Source organism: Eptatretus burgeri, chromosome 5 (assembly GCF_056783735.1).
Source record: "Eptatretus burgeri isolate ZD-2024b chromosome 5, Ebu_testis_v1, whole genome shotgun sequence".
Taxonomy (NCBI): Eukaryota; Metazoa; Chordata; class Myxini; order Myxiniformes; family Myxinidae; genus Eptatretus; species Eptatretus burgeri.
In genome coordinates this window covers 11,374,701-11,395,562 of record NC_140965.1, presented here as the reverse complement: position 1 = coordinate 11,395,562, position 20,862 = coordinate 11,374,701, and the positions used below count along the sequence as shown (strand labels likewise).

The 20,862-nt window shown below is 49.0% G+C and overlaps 1 protein-coding gene and 2 non-coding genes across 5 annotated transcripts in view; all 3 read right to left on the bottom strand.

Moving 5' to 3' along the window:
- The window catches only part of LOC147025843 (importin-7-like), a 183,479-nt gene that overhangs the window by 35,886 nt on the left and 126,731 nt on the right, over nucleotides 1–20,862 (bottom strand). For all 3 annotated transcript variants that reach the window (XM_085880721.1, XM_085880720.1, XM_085880719.1), the window contains 10 exons: nucleotides 15,551–15,685; nucleotides 8,640–8,739; nucleotides 8,444–8,520; nucleotides 7,904–8,020; nucleotides 5,386–5,475; nucleotides 5,040–5,205; nucleotides 4,000–4,160; nucleotides 3,777–3,905; nucleotides 3,308–3,374; nucleotides 2,801–2,926 (listed from right to left, as the gene is read on the bottom strand). In XM_085880721.1, the coding sequence (XP_085736847.1) occupies nucleotides 2,801–2,926; nucleotides 3,308–3,374; nucleotides 3,777–3,905; nucleotides 4,000–4,160; nucleotides 5,040–5,205; nucleotides 5,386–5,475; nucleotides 7,904–8,020; nucleotides 8,444–8,520; nucleotides 8,640–8,739; nucleotides 15,551–15,685 (1,168 nt within the window). The remainder of the gene's footprint in view (nucleotides 1–2,800; nucleotides 2,927–3,307; nucleotides 3,375–3,776; nucleotides 3,906–3,999; nucleotides 4,161–5,039; nucleotides 5,206–5,385; nucleotides 5,476–7,903; nucleotides 8,021–8,443; nucleotides 8,521–8,639; nucleotides 8,740–15,550; nucleotides 15,686–20,862) is intronic.
- On the bottom strand, nucleotides 4,704–4,888 carry LOC147025845 (small nucleolar RNA SNORA23). The gene has a single exon (XR_015058794.1). It is a non-coding gene; the product is annotated as a small nucleolar RNA SNORA23 (small nucleolar RNA).
- Nucleotides 6,065–6,249, bottom strand: LOC147025844 (small nucleolar RNA SNORA23). The gene has a single exon (XR_015058795.1). It is a non-coding gene; the product is annotated as a small nucleolar RNA SNORA23 (small nucleolar RNA).

Genomic DNA, 20,862 nt, shown 5'->3' with positions numbered 1-20,862 from the left:
TTCAGAAGTCAGCTGTTCCTGTAGGTTTCCTCTGCTGGGTCGTGCATTTCATAGCAAAGACGCAGCTATGACCACCAAGGAGCTTTCAAAAGACCTCCGGGATAAAGTTGTGGAAAGGCACAGATCAGGACATGGGTATAAAAAAGATTTCAAAGTCCTTGAATAACCCTTGGGCCACAGTCAAGATGATCATTAAGAAATGGAAGATGCATGGCAACACCAAGACTCTGCCTAGATCAGACCGTCCCTCCAAAATGGATGATGAAGCAAGTTTGAGACTGATCAGCGAGGCTACCAAGAGGCCAATGGCAAGCTTGAAAGAGCTACTTGCCTTTATGGCAAAGACTGGTCTTTTGCATATGCATTGGCCAACAATATCCCAAGCACTCCACAAGTCTGGCCTGTAGAGTAGGGTGGAAAGAAGGAAGCTATTACTCAAAAAAGCCCACCTTGAGTTATATTTGAGGGATGCAAAAGAACCACTCCAGAGATTCTGAAGTCATGTGGCAAAAAGTTTTGTGGTCTGATGGAATAAAGATGGAACTTTTTGGCCGAAATGCAAAACTTTACATTTCGCAAAAACCCAACACAGCACATCACTCAAAGAACACCATCCCTACTGTGAAGCATGGTGGTGGCAGTATCATGTTATGGGGATGTTTCTCATCAGCAGAGACTGGGGCACTTGTCAGGATATAAGGGAAAATGGATGGAGCAAAATACAGAAAAAGTACTCGAGGAAAACCTGCTGCCCTCTACAAGAAAGCTGAAATTGGGACGGAAGTTCACCTTTCAGCATGACAACGATTCAAAGCACGCAGCCAAAGCTCCACTGGAGTGACTAAGAAACAAAAAGATAAATATCTTTGAGTGGCCCAGAGCTCTGACCTAAATCCAATCGAAAATCTCTGGCATCACTTGAGGATTGCTGTCCATCAACGCTCCCCTCACAACTTGACTGAACTTGAACAGTTTTGTACAGAAGAATGGGCAAATATTGCCCAATCAAGGTGTGCAAAGTTGGTGGAGACCTATCCCAACAGACTCACAGCTGTAATTGCTGTTAAAGGTGCTTCCACCAAGTGTAAACTCAGGGGGGTGGACACTTATCCAACCAAGATATTACGGTTGTGGGGGTAGATGGAGGGATTTAATAGGGAATATAGCATTGTATAGAGATGCTTGGTCCATGGACGTGTTGGAGGCATCTCGGTACAACTAAGTGGGGAACCTGTGAGCTTAAGTGTAACAGGTCACCCCACGAAGGGGTGGTGTCGTGTTAATTAGTTAGCGTTTAAGAATAAGCTACCCCAGTGTGTAATCACCCCTCAGTGATTTTTTTCTCTGTGGTGAGGACGATCGACACACGAAGCGGCTGCACTGGGGCTCTGAGCCTTGGTGTTGAGTGCTGCTGGCAGAGTGCATGGCTTGCATTTGTCCTGCTATGAGAGAAGTGACGGCGTCATTTGGTGCGTGTCTGCATGTGCGGTGGAAGCGCCTCGATTCCAAGTTCCACAAAGACCAGTTCTAAGCCAAGCTCAGTACAAGAATAGTTGAAAGGAAGGGTTTTCTTTTCATTTTGTTTTTCCCTTTGTCTGTATTTGAGTCCATGTGAAGAGGTGCCTCGACTGTAGGATTTATTGACTTCATTATTATCATCATTACCTTTTGAATGATTGTCCTTTGTAAGTATTTGTCTATTTTCCTTAAATGTGTTCCTTTTAAGAAGCTGTATCCATGTATTTGTTGTGGGGTTGGGGTATTAACCCCCCCCCCCCGTGCTGTGCTTCCCCGTTCCTCTGTCCCTCCGCCATTGCACTCTGCCCCTCCCACACGCGTTATAATCTCCGAGGATCAACGTGTCCGCCTCCTATGAATAAGGAAAGGAACCGCTCGATCGTCTGGGGGCTTGCAGTGTTAACCGCCCATCACCACAAATTAGGTTGGGGGATTAACCTGACAATATTCTAGTTTTGCAGTTTTAATTACTTTTCTGGAATTTGTTTTTAACTTGGAAGTTGTGGGTTACGATGTGTGATTAAAGGTGGAAAAAGTCCGATTTAATGCAATTTAATTCCAGGCTATAAGGCAACAAAAGGTGAAAAATTTGAAAGCGAGTTCTATAAGGCTTTATATATATATATATATATATATATATATATATATATATATATATATATATATATATATATATATATATATATATATATATATATATATGTGTTTTTTTTATTATTATTATTATTATTTTTTTTTTTACAATGGGCTTCTGCATTAATCCGTTGTCAAAGCAACTTGCGGATCATAGCAAGCACAAACCTGCCTATTGGGTGCTAATCCTTGTCCCGGTAGGTCGAATATGCGACAATATCCATCAATTTATTATGAAGACGAGCATAACCCGCGCTCTGCGCGACATGTTGGGGTGGGTGTGTTTGAGAAAGGAACTGATGCAGAGTATCAGTAGTAATTTTACTTTAATGCAGTAAGTGGAATACGATTTCACCGTTTCAGAACCATTTTATTTACTTTTTTTGTACCATGCACCTCATATGGTCTTTGAGATAATGTAAGCCGAATATCACGTTACTCGAGCGCAGAACAAAGTCGAAGATAGCGTGACACAAAACCACAAACTCGGAAATAATATATAAGATGCATTTCCAAGAACCTTGCTGAAAGCCAATTACACGCTCCACTTTTCAAATCAGCAAAAAAACTCAAACCCTCACCCAACCACCCCACCACTTTTAATCCCACTACTTTAATTCCACAGCATCAGCTCTGCTCAAGAACTCACCGTTAAAGTAGTCAAACCCATCTTGCTGGAAAATATCATAGAGAACAGGTAGGACCTGCCATAGCGGTTCTGAGACTACCTGGCAGGTGAGGCTGTACATGAGAGACAGCACTTCCTCATAATATTCTAGAAAAAAAGGAGATGGCACAAAGTCAAAGTTGAAACAGCAGTGTCATTATTTGAACTGCAACCAAGCTTACAGTTTGAGGAGCATCAGACTATTCTCCAGTTAGTCAAACAAGAGGAGGAGTGGGACAATAAAGAGATGATTAAAATGTAAAAGAAAAGTGTGAAGATGAGAAAAGAGGGCATGAGGAGTTGGAAGACTGGAATGAGGGTAGTTGGAAGTGCAGAAAGGGAGGTGATGAGGATTCATGCCAAACGATACTTCATACCCCAAAAACTTAATCACAACAAATCATCAAGCAAGTTGAAAATATTTTTTTTCCGGACATTGGAATAGTTTTGCTGTCCATTAAAACAGGACTTGGACAACATTCCACATACCTAGAATATGTTGGTGAAGGACCATGCCAACAACATGCAAGCAAATTCCCTCCAACTGTTGTGTTATCTGTTGAGGGAAAGGAACAGACGGAGAAACCGTATAAAATTGGACACAGCTCCACCTACAAGGTAACCATTTTGCATCTGCGAATAATTTTGCAGGACTCAGGCTGCGATTGTCGCAACGTAACCGCTTAAGCATGCAATCTGCTCGACACTTCAATAACATCAAACTATGAATAACAGCCCGTGCTGCTGTTCCCATTTGTCCTGCACAAACAAACACCATGCCAACTTCCCATTGGTAGCCCTTCAGAAATTACAACTCAAATGTTGCATCACTACACTCAATACCACAAACAATGAGATAAGTTTGCCATTGTTATATAAAAAAAAAAAACAACCGTCACCACAACTGTACAGAAAGAAGGCATCAGCGTATGTAAAAGCAGGTGACCAAATTCCCAACCTCCTTGTGATCTTCCACCACCGTGAGTATCGTGTCTATGGTGTTCAGGATTCCCATTGCGGTGATCGCTCGCTCGTCCTTTGCTTCCTCGTCTACCTCGCTCTGAATCAGCTTCCCGAATGTCATCGCCTGGCACGCATCAAAAGCAAAGGTGCCCGACGGTGAGTTGGCATGCATCAATAGACTTCTTGACCCGTCCATCACACCCGACATTGATACCAACCAGATGTCGTGTCATGTCAACAGCAATGGGTGACACTTCTTCGCTGTACTCGCAAATCATCTTTTGCGCCACATTGGTCAGCTCATCGCTTTCCGTCTCGCGAATTATACTGAGCAGTTCCTGCATCACAGTTCCGATGCACGTCTTGATGTATTCCTTGGCTGCAGTGATGCACGCAACGGTGGGTAAGGGTGTGATATGCGGCTTCAACCGCAACACATTGCACTGGCTCACAGAATATAACACTGCACCAACAGCCCCTACATCCCCAGCACTTTGCTACAGGTGGCTTATAGTTAGAAAATGAAGATTTGACGAGGATTCGATTGTGAACTTAGCCCGCTGCTTACATCATTACGAAGGCATGGCTGTACCACAGACGTATTTCCCCTGCACACAAGGCAGGGATTTGGGATTTGGATTTGGCCAGAGAAGCATCAATAACTCCACTGCCCTTTACAAAAGAGTAAGACCCCATGGAAGCCTAAACGTCCTTCATCTCATGGTAGATTTCCCTGGTAAAGGTCCCATTTGACACTGACAGACGGCACACTCGTTGATGTATGTATCGCCCTGTCTGTCAAACAGAGGATGACAGTTTACAGTAAAATCAGAATTAAAACCCAGACTAGATGGTACAAAAGCAAATGTGTTACCTCTGCACTATCTTGATGGAGCACAGGTGGGTGTGCAAGCATGTAATGGAGTGTGAGGGGATATGGAGGCTGACCCGTGGAGAAGGTCTGAAATTAATCAGACAACACCAGGCCAGTACTATGACCCCAAGATTACTATAAGGCCGTAATGGCTTGTGTGAGCATGCTTAACACCAGTAAAACACCGGGGTAACACGCCTGTCATGGAAAAAGTACCAAGCACACGTCGCCATGGCCAAATGTTTGCGCACCGTAGAAACAATCAATCCCAATATTTCTATGATAGCATGTGTAAGGATACCCTGCAAAAGTATTTAGTATAAAACATTTACACTTTCAAGAATGTGAATGGTGACCAAGATACTTTTTCAAACAATTTCCCACCTCTCTCTTGGTTTGAAATCAGGACCTGCAAAGCCAAAGCAGCTTCCACCTTGACAGGCATCTCCTTGTCCTCAATGAGACATTTCCGGGTGAGCTCCAGTGCGTTGCGAAAGGTCAGCTCATTCTTGAACCTCACGGTGCTGAATGAGTGCAGTACCCAGCATGCCTTTGGAGGTAGGCACAGGTGGTATAAATGGAAAAAAAGGGGTAGGTTTGAGCCCTCTCAGGCTGCAAGGGGGAGTAACCGATAAGGGCGTAAATTCTCCATTACATTGTTTGGCCTATTCCAAATGTTTACATTAAAGAATTGTACACCATAATGTTGTGCACAAGAGGGACTCCTTACCCGTGCTCGCATGTAGCCCAGTTCAGAATTGAACAAGGGGAATATGTAGTTCTGAAGCATAATCTCCAGCTGGTCCTTATAAGCTTTTTTCTGCAAAAACAAAAGCAGTTTCAATGAACTTCTTGATGTATTATTTGGCTGCAGTGAGGTATGTAACGGTGGGTAAGGGTGCGGTATGCGGCTTCACCCACAACACATGACAATGGCTCACAGAATACAACACTGCACCAATAACCCCTACAAACCAAGCTCTTTACTGCAGGTGTGGCTCATAGTTTGAAAATGCGGATTTGACGAGGATTCAAATACGAATTTAGCCCACTGGTTACATCATTACTCGGGCACGGCTGAGCCACAGACGCATTTCCCCTGAACACAAGGGCAGGGATATGGAATTTGGCCCATAAACCGAATACCATCGATAACTCGCCTACCCTTTGCAAAAGAGTAAGACACCATGGAAACTTCAACGTCCACCATATAATGTTAGATGACGGTTCACCAGGTAAACATCCCATTTGACAGATGGCACACTCTTTGATGTAATGCCCTGTCAAACACAGGATGACACAGTTTACACTAAAAGCAGGAATAAAACGCAGACTAGATGGTACAAAAGCAAATGCGTTACCTCTGCACTATCTTGATGGAGCACAGGTGGGTGTGCAAGCATATAATGGAGTGTGAGGGGATACGGAGGCTGACCCGTGGAGAAGGTCTGAAATTAATCAGATGTCGCCAGGCCATTACTATGACCCCAAAGTTAATATGAGGCCCCAATGGCTTGTGAGAGCATGCTCAACACCAGTAAAACACCGGGGTAACACGCCTGTCATGGAAAAAGTACCAAGTACACATCGCCAGGGCCGACAGACTGAACACCGTGGATGCCACATACATTCTCTCATAAAACCTGTGTTTGATAGACCGGGCATTACATATTTATATTTTACGAGAGAATGTGATGACACTCTCTCATCAAATAAACTGGAGTGAAGTCGATGGCGTGCCATCGCAAATCGCCACGCTTCGCACCTAAAGCAAAGTTTAAAGATGGCAAAAACTTCCACCAGGAATAACCCAATGTCAAATTTTAGTAAAACATTTCCGCCCCCCCACCCCCTGTTTTGACACCTGAGACCCTAAGTCCCCACCCCTGGGGCATTAACCGAAGGTCAAATCCAAAAAAAATTGTTACATATTACATGCGTTCCCCAATGTTCAGTTCATTCGCGGAAGTTTAGAGGAATGTAACCCCAACGGACAGTGAGGCGTTTCTGTATACCCCATGGGGAGTTGATGACATATGCCAAGTTTCAATTTTTTCCATTGAGCGGTTTCAGAGAAAACCTTGTCCAAATTTTTCCTTTAATCCAATATGGCTGCCATACCATGTGACCAATGACGTCAGAGTCATCAATAAAATATTTAAGCTTCGCATTGATCGAACAGGCAGTTGCAAAGCAAAAATTTTTTTCAAAGCGATTGGTGTGTGTGTGTGTGTGTGTGTGTGTGTGTGTGTGTGTGTGTGTGTGTGTGTGTGTGTGTGTGTGTGTGTGTGTGTGTGTGTGTGTGTGTGTGTGTGTGTGTGTGTGTGTGTGTGTGTGTGTGTGTGTGTGTGTGTGTGTGTTCCATCTTGCATACCATGTGTTCCCCGCCCCATCCCTCTCCCTTCCACAGATCTAATGTCCCTGTTCCCCACTGTTTTGGCCTTCCCTCTCCTGCCCCTAGTCTCATGCCCCCCTTGCTGCGCGTTGTATGTTCGCTCTCATATGAGCCTCGACAATGTATACAAATAAATAAATAAATTTTTAAAACTCTTCTCCACCAGCTCTCTCAGTGCGAACATCCCATCAGTCATCGCCCTACCCTTTCTAAACCCTTGCTGCTCTTCTCCGATCTGCACCCTCTTTCTTACCCTCCCGTCAAGACTCCTCCCCAGCATCTTCATTATACGACTTTGAAGAGTAATGCCCCTGTACTTCCCTGGATCTTGAACATCGCCCTTCCACTTCCATATCGGCACACTTAACCATCTTCCAATCCTACGGAATTGAACCCACGCACATACATATATTCACAGCCTCTTCATCCAACTGACTCCGACTTCTTCCACTGAAATTATCATCTCTGTGCACACTTCGTCAATGCCTGGCGCTCTTCCCTTCTCCATCCTTTTCAATGCCATCTGCACTTTCTCCTCTGTAACCTCCACCAACTCCACCAACTTCTCTACTGCAAGGCTGCTTCAATGGTAATAATTGGGAAATTCACCTAAATTGCATTTGTGGCATAATAGTTTAAAATTATATATATATATATATATATATATATATATATATATATATATATATATATCAATATCAATAAAGATCAGACCTAATAATTCCGAGCTCTTAAAATTCAGTTTTGGTTTCCATTTAACCGCAAGTCCCTGGCTGCTTTCAACTGCATACCACAACAGGGCAGCACAGGATGGCATTCTCTGGAGGGAACAGTGGCACCCAATGGAGCTTACCTTGAGAAGGACTTCCGCGAGCGAGCCGATAACGTGCAGCGCCCCGTCCTTATTTCGAGGGTCGACCGCAGGGTCCAACATCATGCGGTAGCAAAAGGCCATGGTCTTGTCGAGAACCTGTACGAAAAAAGGTGGGCAGAAAAGGAAGCCTTCTTAACTTATTGGTCATGCCCAGAACCATTGCGCCAAAGGTGGAGAAGCCTGCATTAAGCACACCAGGGCAGTATGAAACAATGCTAAGGATGCGACCTCCAAGAATGTTCTGTGACATTCTCTGGGGGCCTGCGCTAGCACAACGTGGTAAAGACCAGTGTGTGCATATCTATCATGACGAAAGCACAGCACACACCTCATCGAAGCCACAGTTAGGAACACACACCACAATGCCCAACTCACCAAGATTTACCTATTACCTGCTGTTAATGCAAATGGTATGCTCCTTTTGGCAAAAATAAAGGGAGTTTACTGCAAATTCTACAGTGAGACGCCGACTCTCGTCAAACCACCCCACCAAGAAACACGAAAATACAGACAGCTCACCCCCTTGCGTTTGCTTGCAGTGGAAAAGAGTAATGTTCGAGCGGCTGTCGAGGGTGAAATAAAGTCTTCAAACACATCTGGAAACACCACGGCAAAAACAAACAAAGAAACAAACAAAAATATTAAGTTAGTGCATGCAAAATCATAAACATGTCAGATATGCAGAATGTACCAGTTACACAAAACGATTTCTGACCAAACTTCAGGCGGATGTACTCGTACGGATCTTCCTTCCACAGTTCGTCATCCTCATCCTTGTAGCACATCAATGGGAAGATAACCTCTTCAACGATAGTCTGTCACAGGAAGATTTGTGGCTCAGGTTAGATCAAGAAAGCAGGCGCTGATAAAATCATCCCTCCGCGGGTCATTTGGTTTAGAGACTATGCAATACCAAGCAAGAATAGAAAACTTCTTATATTTTCCTGCTGAGCTATTTCAGGAGCAAAGCATCATGACCAGGGATGTTTTCAAGCATCTGTAGTCGAGGTTGTTGTTAAAATCCTCAAGGATGTCCAGACATTTTGATGATATTTCTGCTCCCAAGCTTCAATGACAACCACCGACACAGACGAGTTAGTTGATAGGAAATAAAGTCATTATATAATAAACAAGAAAGCATCTCAAAATGCAAAACCCGTCTATGTCCCCTTCGTGCTCGAACTAAACTTGACGAAAACAGTTAGAATTCCTGTTTACATTTTATTAATTTGTCTTCTCTATATTCTAATAAAGGTTAGTTGAACATTTCATGACAAAAGTTCAGTTGGTTAAAATGTTATGGCCTGGACACACACCGAAGCTCAATGATAAATAAAGAAACAAATAATGTTACGATTAAAAAATTTAAAAAAATAAAAACGGGGCATTCGCACTTGATGTGCTCTGGCGGGGCGAGATAATTTTCTTTTTCTTACCTTGTTGAGGCTCGTACGAGAGCTAACACACAACGCAAGAGACAATAGGTGCGGGAGTGGGAAGAACAAAACAGTGGGGAACAGAGACATTAGGAGATCTGTGGGAGGGAGAAGGATGGGGTGGGGAGCATGGGGAATACAAGATGGACATTACAGGGACTTTCAGGAAGGAAAGCAGGGAATTTGAAGGAGGTGGGCTTGGGGTGGATTAACGGGGGTAGAAAAGATCGAGGATTTGGATGGAGGACGATAAGAGGTGGTGGTGAACAGCTGTTATGAAGGCCTGGAGGGAAGAATGGATTTAACAGAGTGAGGGAGTTTATTCCAAAGGCGGGAAAAAAGAGGAATGAAAGAGTGAATGTGAGCAGCGATTCGTGATTTTGGTAGTTTTACTAGAAGGGGGTTGTTGGCGGACCTTCAGCACCCTGCGGAAATATGGTGGGGATAAATCGCAGACAGAGCAGGGGGGGGGGCGACACCGGAGAGGAGACGGTATAAGACAGAAAGACCATCGACTTGCCTGCGGTGAGAGAGTGAACGGCCCAAAGACAGCCTCATCGCAGGAGATGCCAATGATCCGAAATGCCTTGGTTTCCACAGCGTGAAGCCGAGAAAGGTGGGAGGCAAGAGCACCAGCCCAAAGGAGAGAGCAGGACTCCATCAAGGCTAACTACGGCTGTTCTTTCACATTTTGACTTTGCTCTTTCACATTTTGACCCAATTTTTAATTATTTTCTCCATATTCTCATAATAAAGGCTTCTTGAAAATTTGATGAGCTCAAAAGGTAAAAATGTTATGGCCTGGACAGACGGACGATCAGACGGACAAACAAACAGACAACCCAGTCTCTCGCTGTATGGGAGAACAGGCGAACCAGGTCTGGCAGGATGGCTGAGGCATATGCAACCACGCCTCCAAGCTGTCTCGCCTGCGTTTGAATCCCGGAACTTCACAGGTAGGGTGATTGATCAATGTGTGCCGTCCCTCGGATGGACGTTAAACGGACATCCCGTCCACCTGCATTCGTTGATGGCCGTTTGAGACCCCATGGTGTCCTTCGCGAAGAGTATGCAAGCTATCCCCCAGCACCATAGTCAAATTCCAAATTCCTGCTGGGAAAGCAATGCCAAAGCACCCAGCATAACCCTTGCTCAGGAAGCTGCTTTGGTGGCACTGATGCTCTGTGAAGATTGTGGAGAGAGAAAGAGAAAGAGAAAGAGAAATAGAAAGAGAGAGAGAGAGAGAGAACTAAATTTTAACCCAACTTGAGCAGTTAAGGGTGAGTTAATACGTATACCAAGTTGTGGAATGTTTTTTTTTTTTTAACCGCACATCCCCAAAAGATTGTCCCCCCCCCCACCGCAAACCAACCCCCGTCTTTGCCTCAACTTATTTTTAAACCATCTTTCCTTTCTTTCTTCACTCCTTTCAAACTCCCATAACGTCCTGTTATATTCTAGACATACCCCTCTTTCTCTTCTCAACTTAGCTCTCCATTCTCTCAAATGTACGTCATAAATAGATGGCCCCTTGCACTCTTAAATCTCCAAACGCAATGCAAGCCAAAAGGATGTCAGCGGAAAGGCATGGATAATTTGTACGAGAAGCACCCATCCCCTCCCGACAGGAGAGGCCAGGGGGCCATGTTATTATCTTTATGATTATTGATATCACAGCAGAGTACCGCTCCACAGGTGATCTTCTTCCAAGCATGCAACACGCTCTTCTGACACATCCCTTTATTTGGGAGGTGTATAGGTAACAGACAGTTTCCGTAAATAAAACTAACCCGGGTAATGTATATGAAGCAAAAACATGTGTACAGCTTATGTGCATACATAATATATTGTAGTTATACAGCTCAGATAATTACAAATGCACCCTCACATGCACAACTTCAAGGTGCCCTCATTAATCCCGGAACGTTTTGGTTTCCTCGGTAAAATCCTCTCGGAGTAGGAGATAAAACATACAGCATACTTTCCCTTCATTATATATAGATCGAGGCCAAACTACTCCCACTATTTATTTAAGAATCGGAATTCTTCACAGAAAAGTCAAATTCAAAAATTCTTGAAAGGGAAATTGAAGGTGAGAACCATGTGACCAGGCAGCATCTGCTGTCCATGGGTAAACGGTGAAGATAATCTTGACAGCAGATGCAACACAATACAAGGTGTAATCGTGTTTATCGTGCCTGCTGGTTACCTCTACCAACGAAGGTGGATGGAGGTTATGTTTTCACCCCTGTCTGGTTGATTGTCTGTGAATGGAATATCTCAAGACATCGTGGCAGATTCGGACGAAATTTAATGGCGAGGTTGGGTGTGACGAAAATGGAATTATTAGACTTTTGTGAAGATCCTGGAAGATCTGTTTCTCAAAAAAGAGAGAGAGGGACACAGAGACAGAGACAGAAAGAGACAGAGACAGAGACACAGACAGACAGATAGACACTGGAATTTTTTGACCGATTTTTCACCACCGAAACATCGGGCCAAAAATTGTACGTAACAGCGTACTGTCAGACGCCACTATTCGCGGATTCGCAATTCACGGACCAACGTATTCATGATTTATAAAATGTGACCTGCTTCGGCATTCGTGGAGGGGGGGGGGGGTTTCCACGGGCGTATTCCCGGTTTTTCGCAAGCATCTATATTAATATTTTGGCACGCCCCTTTCTTTGTTCCACCATTAGATTTTTGTTACTGCATGAAATGAAACAAGATTTGGCACATATACTAATGATATTATTGTCTTCCTTAAGAGGCCCCTCAAAATTCGTTTTGATGCATTTTCACAAACTCCAACGGATTCCATTCAAATTCAGTACGATTATGGCTTTTGGTCCAACTTCGGTCATTGGCTATAAATTTTTTCCATAACACTTCCAATATTCGAAAAAAATCGATAAATCGATATCCCTTATGGGATTTTCCATTCAAATCCACTCAAGTTTAAGGCCTACGGGGGACGCAAATTTCCACTTTGCCCCGGGCGCTGTTTACCTCCGCTACGCCAAGCTGTTAGGGTTAGGGTTAGGGTTTGGGTTAGCAACCCTAACACTAACCTAACAGCTAACCCTAACCCTAACCGCTAACAGCTATTCAGGAAATTTGCAAGAAAGCCTGGGCAACGCCAGGCTTTATTGCTAGCCCGAGAAATGCCGGGCATTACTACTAGTATTCAATATTCCCTCATGAATCGCAGACCGCTGGGAACCTGTCCACCATTTTTCCATTGAAACAAGGCCCCGACATTCGTGGAATTTTCCAGGAATGTAGCCCCCGCGAATACTGGGGTCTGACAGCATTTCAAAAAGTTGTGGACGAGTTATTACAAAACAATGTCCATACTCTCAGTGAGATACAAAATGTTGAGCGTTCAAACTGGCAAGGGTTTGCGCTCTCCAGAGTGCGGTTCTAGTTTCAAAATGATTCATCCCAGACGGTTAGTCAATGCCTCCAAACAGTGAAGACGCTCGACAACGAACTCGATTTGCTCACGATTGTGTGCCGAGCTGTATAGTCCATGGGCCCAAGCCAGAAATTCCACTTGTCGGTACCATCTAAGGAAACCAATCCTAGTTATGATTTTTGAATTGGTGCATATATATATATATATATATATATATATATATATATATATATATATATATATATATATATATATATATATATATATATATCGATCATATTTTGATGTGATAACCATTGCAGACTGGCAGCTTATAGTCCATGGGCCCAGGCCAGAAATTGCACTTGTCGGTACCATCTAAGGAAACCAATCCTAGTTATGATTTTTGAATTGGTGTATATATATATATATATATATATATATATATATATATATATATATATATATATATATATATATATATATATATCGATCATATTTTGATGTGATAACCATTGCAGACTGGCAGCTTATAGTCCATGGGCCCAGGCCAGAAATTCCACTTGTCGGTACCATCTAAGGAAACCAATCCTAGTTCTGATTTTTGAATTGGTGTATATATATAGATCATATTTTGATGTGATAACCATTGCAGACTGGCAGCTTATTGGTAGTTATAATCTCTGGAATGTACCCACCCTCCACATAATGAAAGCGAAAAGGCAAACTCAGAAACATTCACTCATGATGCAATTGCAGTTTCCACATGGGGCTAGAACGAACTGCAAACCACAAATACATGTCTGAAATGCTTTATTTATACCATCCGAATAATCCTTTTTACCACAGTTAAAGGAATTGCCCTTCCCCTACCCGAGTTCCAACAAGCGTCCAAAATGTGAAATTTACGGATAACCCAAATTTCACCACGCTACCGTGGCATGTTTGAGTCCCCCGGACTCTGTCTAGAATTGATTGATGAATTTTGTGTGGACAGTGGCGTGAAAACGGGAAAGCAGGGGGGGCCGAAAAACACCTCAATGGATAGGTTATGAGCTGTAGTTGTGCACCTTGACACTGGTTTTTTGACAGACATGAAGATGTGAGGAAAAAAAACTATTTTTAATCGTGCTAATATATTATATTGCGAGACGCCAACCATGATGACGCTGCTAATATATCCTTGTCTTTCATTACCCTCCTAACCCATTCCTTATTCTTGTTTAATACACGATTAAACCTTTACCCACTTTTTTCTGTGTTCCCATAACGGCCTTTAACAACAAGAACGATAGATAGCTTCATGGTCCTAGGGGACTCATATGTTCAAAAGAACATACCCTTATATTTATGTACTATGTTTAACTCATGCATATTTGTAGCCATGAATGTCCTTGTGATTGTGCCAAAACATTCACACCATGGATCAGTAGTCTAGTCTTCATCACTGTTATCAGCATCAGAGTCCTCGAGGTCTACAACCTCTTCCTCGACATCAGTGGGCTGGTTGCTGCAGGTTCGCAACTTGCACATGTCAGTGCACTTCAGGCTATTGGCAAGGCACGTGCAGTCTGGGAGTTTGCACGACCGTCCACACTTGCAGGAAATCAATTGCAACACTGCATCCGGTGCTGGAGAACCCTGCATCCACTCGATGGCCAGCTTCCCGTCATCATCAGTGGTCCATCCACAACCCTTGGGACTTGGAACATAGGGTTGGCATTGCAGACAGCGCCTCCAAATAGCAGCCTGGTAGTTTGCATGGAGGACGTGCATGAAGAGGCAGTCTTTACATGGTGGAAGCTGACTGGACTCTATCTCTCCCCGTCTGGCACAGAAGAGTTGATGTCGGAGTTCATTGACTTTCGTGGTGTTGGTAGACGGCACGTACATGTGGCAGGTGACCCCTTGCAGCTTCTGAAAGAGCTCGGTGGATACTTCCCATGAATGACCGAGCTGACTGAAGGCCTCTTGGTAGGTCTTATCCAACTTCATTTGCTTCAAGGCGCCCATCTTTCCCCGGCCCGCAAAGGCACTGACTATATCACAACCGGAGAACACGTGCAGTCCAACCAGGGCATCACAGACACTGTCTCCCATCGATCTAGCAAGCTTGTCAATGTCTAGGAACCGTGTGCTAGTTTGCGTACCACACTTCTGATACACGGTGCATGGGATGTCCTTATTGAAGGCAAGACACAGCACGAGGACATCTGTATCTTCGGCAGTGACCACCACAGCCTTGTACCCAGCCTCTGCTGCATACAGAGCATGCAGAAGCATTCGGGTGTCTGCTTCCTCCTGCGTGGACTTCAGCTCTGCCATTTCAGCTCCTCCCAGTGGTCCTTGGTGTTTTTTTTGTTTTTTTTTAATTTTCCCCCAAAACGTCAATATCTCAGAATGGTAAAATGGTAAAAATGCAAAATACATACACTAAGCTGCTCTTCTGGAACGGTTATCACATATTGAAATAATCATATAGTCCCGACCAATAACTTAGTAGCCCTAAAGTTTGGTTTCCTCAGATGGTACCGATATATGCCTGGGCCCATGGACTAGTTGTGGTATTGGATGACTCCACATGATCAGCATGCAAATGAGTTCCCAAATACTATATGATGGAAGAAAAACTTAATCATGCTTTCCTTTATCGCCAGTGATGTCGAAATATCATTCAAACATGTGGGACTTTTACTCAGACCCAACTTTTCAAGACTTAACTCCAATGGAATAGGTGACAAAGTGTTTTAAAAAATTCACAACAAAAAAAAAATCTACTAAGGACCTCACCTGCATGTGGTTTTTGAGAGACTTCCAGGAGAGAGCATGAGTAACGGCCTGGTTCAAGAAGTTTAACGTCTGCTGCAGGACACGTCCGGAAACATATTGCTTCTGCATGGTCTGCTGCAAAACTTTCAACAACACCTGCACGATACACCACAACAAAATTGTTCGAAACACAGAGAAATGAAAGGAAAATTCCATTTATGGCCGACCGATGCTACAATCTCAATTTACAAGCACAAACAATCACAACCAATATTTATTCTTTAAAAAAAAAAAAAACAATTTCCTCACAAAATCCAATCCCATGGAAAGGCGGTGAGCAAGGATAAAGACAACAACCTCACAGTGGCACAATATGCAAGGGCATGTTCTTCTTTGGTATGCATAACAAGGCAGTGGGGTAGCATCATTGGCAGAAGGTTTGAACCCCCAGGAAGTCAACTTGAAGGCAAATCCACAAATCGCAAGGCCACCCTGCCAGCCCGAGCAACGGAATGAACAACCCGGAATAAAGGGGGGAGGAGAGAGAGAGGGAGAGCGAGAGGGAGAGGGAGAGAGAGGGAGAGAGAGGGAGAGAGAGGGAGAGAGAGGGAGAGAGAGAGAGAGAGAGAGAGAGAGAGAGAGAGAGAGAGAGAGAGAGAGAGAGAGAGAGAGAGAGAGAGAGAGAGAGAGAGAGAGAGAGAGAGAGAGAGAGAGAGAGAGAGAGAGAGAGAGAGAGAGAGAGAGAGAGAGAGAGAGAGAGACACGGAGGGAGAGAGAGAGAGAGAGAGAGAGAGAGAGAGAGAGAGAGAGAGAGAGAGAGAGAGAGAGAGAGAGAGAGAGAGAGAGAGAGAGAGAGAGAGAGAGAGAGAGAGAGAGAGAGAGAGAGAGAGAGAGAGAGAGAGAGAGAGAGAGAGAGAGAGAGAGAGAGAGAGAGAGAGAGAGAGAGAGAGAGAGAGAGAGAGAGAGAGAGAGAGAGAGAGAGAGAGAGAGAGAGAGAGAGAGAGAGAGAGAGAGAGAGAGAGAGAGAGAGAGAGAGAGAGAGAGAGAGAGAGAGAGAGAGAGAGAGAGAGAGAGAGAGAGAGAGAGAGAGAGAGAGAGAGAGAGAGAGAGAGAGAGAGAGAGAGAGAGAGAGAGAGAGAGAGAGAGAGAGACGGAGGGGAGAGAGAGAGAGAGACGGAGAGAGAGAGAGAGAGACGGAGGGGGAGAGAGAGCGAGACGGAGGGGGAGAGAGAGCGAGACGGAGGGGAGAGAGAGAGAGCGAGACGGAGGGGGAGAGAGCGCGAGACGGAGGGGAGAGAGAGCGAGACGGAGGGGGAGAGAGAGCGAGACGGAGGGGGAGAGAGAGCGAGACGGAGGGGGAGAGAGAGCGAGACGGAGGGGGAGAGAGAGCGAGACGGAGGGGGAGAGAGAGGGAGACGGAGGGGGAGAGAGAGCGAGAGGGAGGGGGAGAGAGAGGGAGAGGGAGGGGGGGAGAGAGAGAGAGAGAGAGAGACGGAGAGAGAGAGAGAGAGACGGAGAGAGAGAGAGAGACGGAGGGGGAGAGAGAGAGCGAGACGGAGGGGGAGAGAGAGAGCGAGACGGAGGGGGAGAGAGAGAGCGAGACGGAGGGGGAGAGAGAGAGCGAGACGGAGGGGGAGAGAGAGAGCGAGACGGAGGGGAGAGAGAGAGCGAGACGGAGAGAGAGAGAGAGAGAGAGAGAGAGAGAGGGGAGAGAGAGAGCGAGACGGAGGGGGAGAGAGAGCGAGACGGAGGGGAGAGAGAGCGAGACGGAGGGGAGAGAGAGCGAGACGGAGAGGGGAGAGAGAGCGAGACGGAGGAGAGAGAGAGACGGAGAGAGAGGGAGGGAGAGGGAGGGGGAGAGAGAGCGAGACGGAGGGGGAGAGAGCGCGAGACGGAGGGGAGAGAGAGCGAGACGGAGGGGGAGAGAGCGCGAGACGGAGGGGAGAGAGAGCGAGACGGAGGGGGAGAGAGAGAGACGGAGGGGGAGAGAGAGAGACGGAGGGGGAGAGAGCGCTAGACGGAGGGGGAGAGAGCGCTAGACGGAGAGGGAGAGAGCGCTAGACGGAGGGGGAGAGAGCGCTAGACGGAGGGGAGAGCGGGAGACGGAGGGGGAGAGCGGGAGACGGAGAGTGAGAGCGGGAGACGGAGGGGGAGAGCGGGAGACGGAGAGAGCGGGAGACGGAGAGAGAGAGCGGGAGACGGAGGGGGAGAGCGGAAGACGGAGGGGAGAGAGCGAGACGGAGGGGGAGAGAGCGAGACGGAGGGGGAGAGAGCGAGACGGAGGGGAGAGAGCGCTAGACGGAGGGGGAGAGAGCGCTAGACGGAGGGGGAGAGAGCGCTAGACGGAGGGAGAGAGCGAGACGGAGGGGGAGAGAGCGAGACGGAGGGGAGAGAGCGAGACGGAGGGGAGAGAGCGAGACGGAGAGGGAGAGAGCGCTAGACGGAGGGGGAGAGAGCGCTAGACGGAGGGGGAGAGAGCGCTAGACGGAGGGGGAGAGAGAGCGAGACGGAGGGGAGAGAGCGAGACGGAGGGGGAGAGAGCGAGACGGAGGGGGAGAGAGCGCTAGACGGAGGGGGAGAGAGCGCTAGACGGAGGGGGAGAGAGCGCTAGACGGAGGGGGAGAGAGCGCTAGACGGAGGGGGAGAGAGCGCTAGACGGAGGGGAGAGAGCGCTAGACGGAGGGGGAGAGAGCGCTAGACGGAGGGGAGAGCGGGAGACGGAGGGGGAGAGCGGGAGACGGAGGGGGAGAGCGGGAGACGGAGGGGGAGAGCGGGAGACGGAGGGGGAGAGCGGGAGACGGAGGGGGAGAGCGGAAGACGGAGGGGAGAGAGCGAGACGGAGGGGGAGAGAGCGAGACGGAGGGGAGAGAGCGAGACGGAGGGGGAGAGAGCGAGACGGAGGGGAGAGAGCGAGACGGAGGGAGAGAGCGAGACGGAGGGGAGAGAGCGAGACGGAGGGGAGAGAGCGAGACGGAGGGGGAGAGAGCGAGACGGAGGGGGAGAGAGCGAGACGGAGGGGGGAGAGAGCGAGGGGGAGGGGGAGAGAGCGAGACGGAGGGGGAGAGAGCGAGACGGAGGGGGAGAGAGCGAGACGGAGGGGGAGAGAGCGAGACGGAGGGGGAGAGAGCGAGACGGAGGGGGAGAGAGCGAGACGGAGGGGGAGAGGGCGAGGCGGAGGGGGAGAGGGCGAGACGGAGGGGAGAGAGCGAGACGGAGGTGGAGAGAGCGAGACGGAGGGGGAGAGAGCGAGACGGAGGGGGAGAGAGCGAGACGGAGGGGGAGAGAGCGAGACGGAGGGGGAGAGAGCGAGACGGAGGGGGAGAGAGCGAGACGGAGGGGGAGAGAGCGAGACGGAGGGGGAGAGAGCGAGACGGAGGGGGAGAGAGCGAGACGGAGGGGGAGAGAGCGAGACGGAGGGGGAGAGAGCGAGAGGGAGGGGGAGAGGGGGAGACGGAGGGGAGAGAGCGAGACGGAGGGGAGAGAGCGAGACGGAGGGGGAGAGAGCGAGACGGAGGGAGAGAGCGAGACGGAGGGGGAGAGAGCGAGACGGAGGGGGAGAGAGCGAGACGGAGGTGGAGAGAGCGAGACGGAGGGGGAGAGAGCGAGACGGAGGGGGAGAGAGCGAGACGGAGGGGGAGAGAGCGAGACGGAGGGGGAGAGAGCGAGACGGAGGGGGAGGGAGGGAGACGGAGGGGGGGAGAGCGAGACGGAGGGGGAGAGAGCGAGACGGAGGGGAGAGAGCGAGACGGAGGGGAGAGAGCGGAAGACGGAGGGGGAGAGAGCGAGACGGAGGGGGAGAGAGCGAGACGGAGGGGGAGAGAGCGAGACGGAGGGGGAGAGAGCGAGACGGAGGGGGAGAGAGCGAGACGGAGGGGGAGAGAGGGAGACGGAGGGGGAGAGAGAGAGACGGAGGGGGAGAGAGCGAGACGGAGGGGAGAGCGCAAGAGGGAGGGGGAGAGAGGGAGACGGAGGGGGAGAGAGCGAGACGGAGGGGGAGAGAGCGAGACGGAGGGGGAGAGAGCGAGACGGAGGGGGAGAGAGCGAGACGGAGGGGGAGAGAGCGAGACGGAGGGGGAGAGAGCGAGACGGAGGGGAGAGAGCGAGACGGAGGGGAGAGAGCGAGACGGAGGGGGAGAGAGCGAGACGGAGGGGGAGAGAGCGAGACGGAGGGGGAGAGGGCGAGACGGAGGGGGAGGGAGCGAGACGGGGGGGGAAAGAGCGAGACGGAGGGGAGAGAGCGAGACGGAGGGGGGGAGAGCGAGGGGGAGGGGGAGAGAGGGAGACGGAGGGGGAGAGAGCGAGACGGAGGGGGAGAGAGCGAGACGGAGGGGGAGAGAGCGAGACGGAGGGGAGAGAGCGAGACGGAGGGGGAGAGAGCGAGACGGAGGGGGAGAGAGCGAGACGGAGGGGGAGAGAGCGAGACGGAGGGGGAGAGAGCGAGACGGAGGGGAGAGAGCGAGACGGAGGGGAGAGAGCGAGACGGAGGGGAGAGAGCGAGACGGAGGGGAGAGAGCGAGACGGAGGGGGAGAGAGCGAGACGGAGGGGAGAGAGCGAGACGGAGGGGAGAGAGCGAGACGGAGGGGGAGAGAGCGAGACGGAGGGGAGAGAGCGAGACGGAGGGGGAGAGAGCGAGACGGAGGGGAGAGAGCGAGACGGAGGGGGAGAGAGCGAGACGGAGGGGGAGAGAGCGAGACGGAGGGGGAGAGAGCGAGACGGAGGGGGAGAGAGCGAGACGGAGGGGGAGAGAGCGAGACGGAGGGGAGAGAGCGAGACGGAGGGGGAGAGAGCGAGACGGAGGGGGAGAGAGCGAGACGGAGGGGGAGAGAGCGAGAGGGAGGGGGAGAGAGCGAGACGGAGGGGGAGAGAGCGAGACGGAGGGGGAGAGAGCGAGACGGAGGGGGAGAGAGAGACACGGAGGGGAGAGAGAGAGACACGGAGGGGGAGAGAGAGAGACACGGAGGGGGAGAGAGAGACACGGAGGGGGAGAGAGAGACACGGAGGGGGAGAGAGAGACACGGAGGGGGGGAGAGCGGGACGGGGGGGGAGAGAGCGAGACGGAGGGGGAGAGAGAGCGAGACGGAGGGGGAGAGAGCGAGACGGAGGGGGAGAGAGGGCGAGACGGAGGGGGAGGGAGAGCGAGACGGAGGGGGGGAGAGCGAGACGGAGGGGAGAGAGCTAGACGGAGGGGGAGAGCGAGACGGAGGGGGAGAGAGCGAGACGGAGGGGGAGAGAGCGAGACGGAGGGGAGAGAGCGAGACGGAGGGGAGAGAGCGAGACGGAGGGGAGAGAGCGAGACGGAGGGGGAGAGAGCGAGACGGAGGGGGAGAGAGCG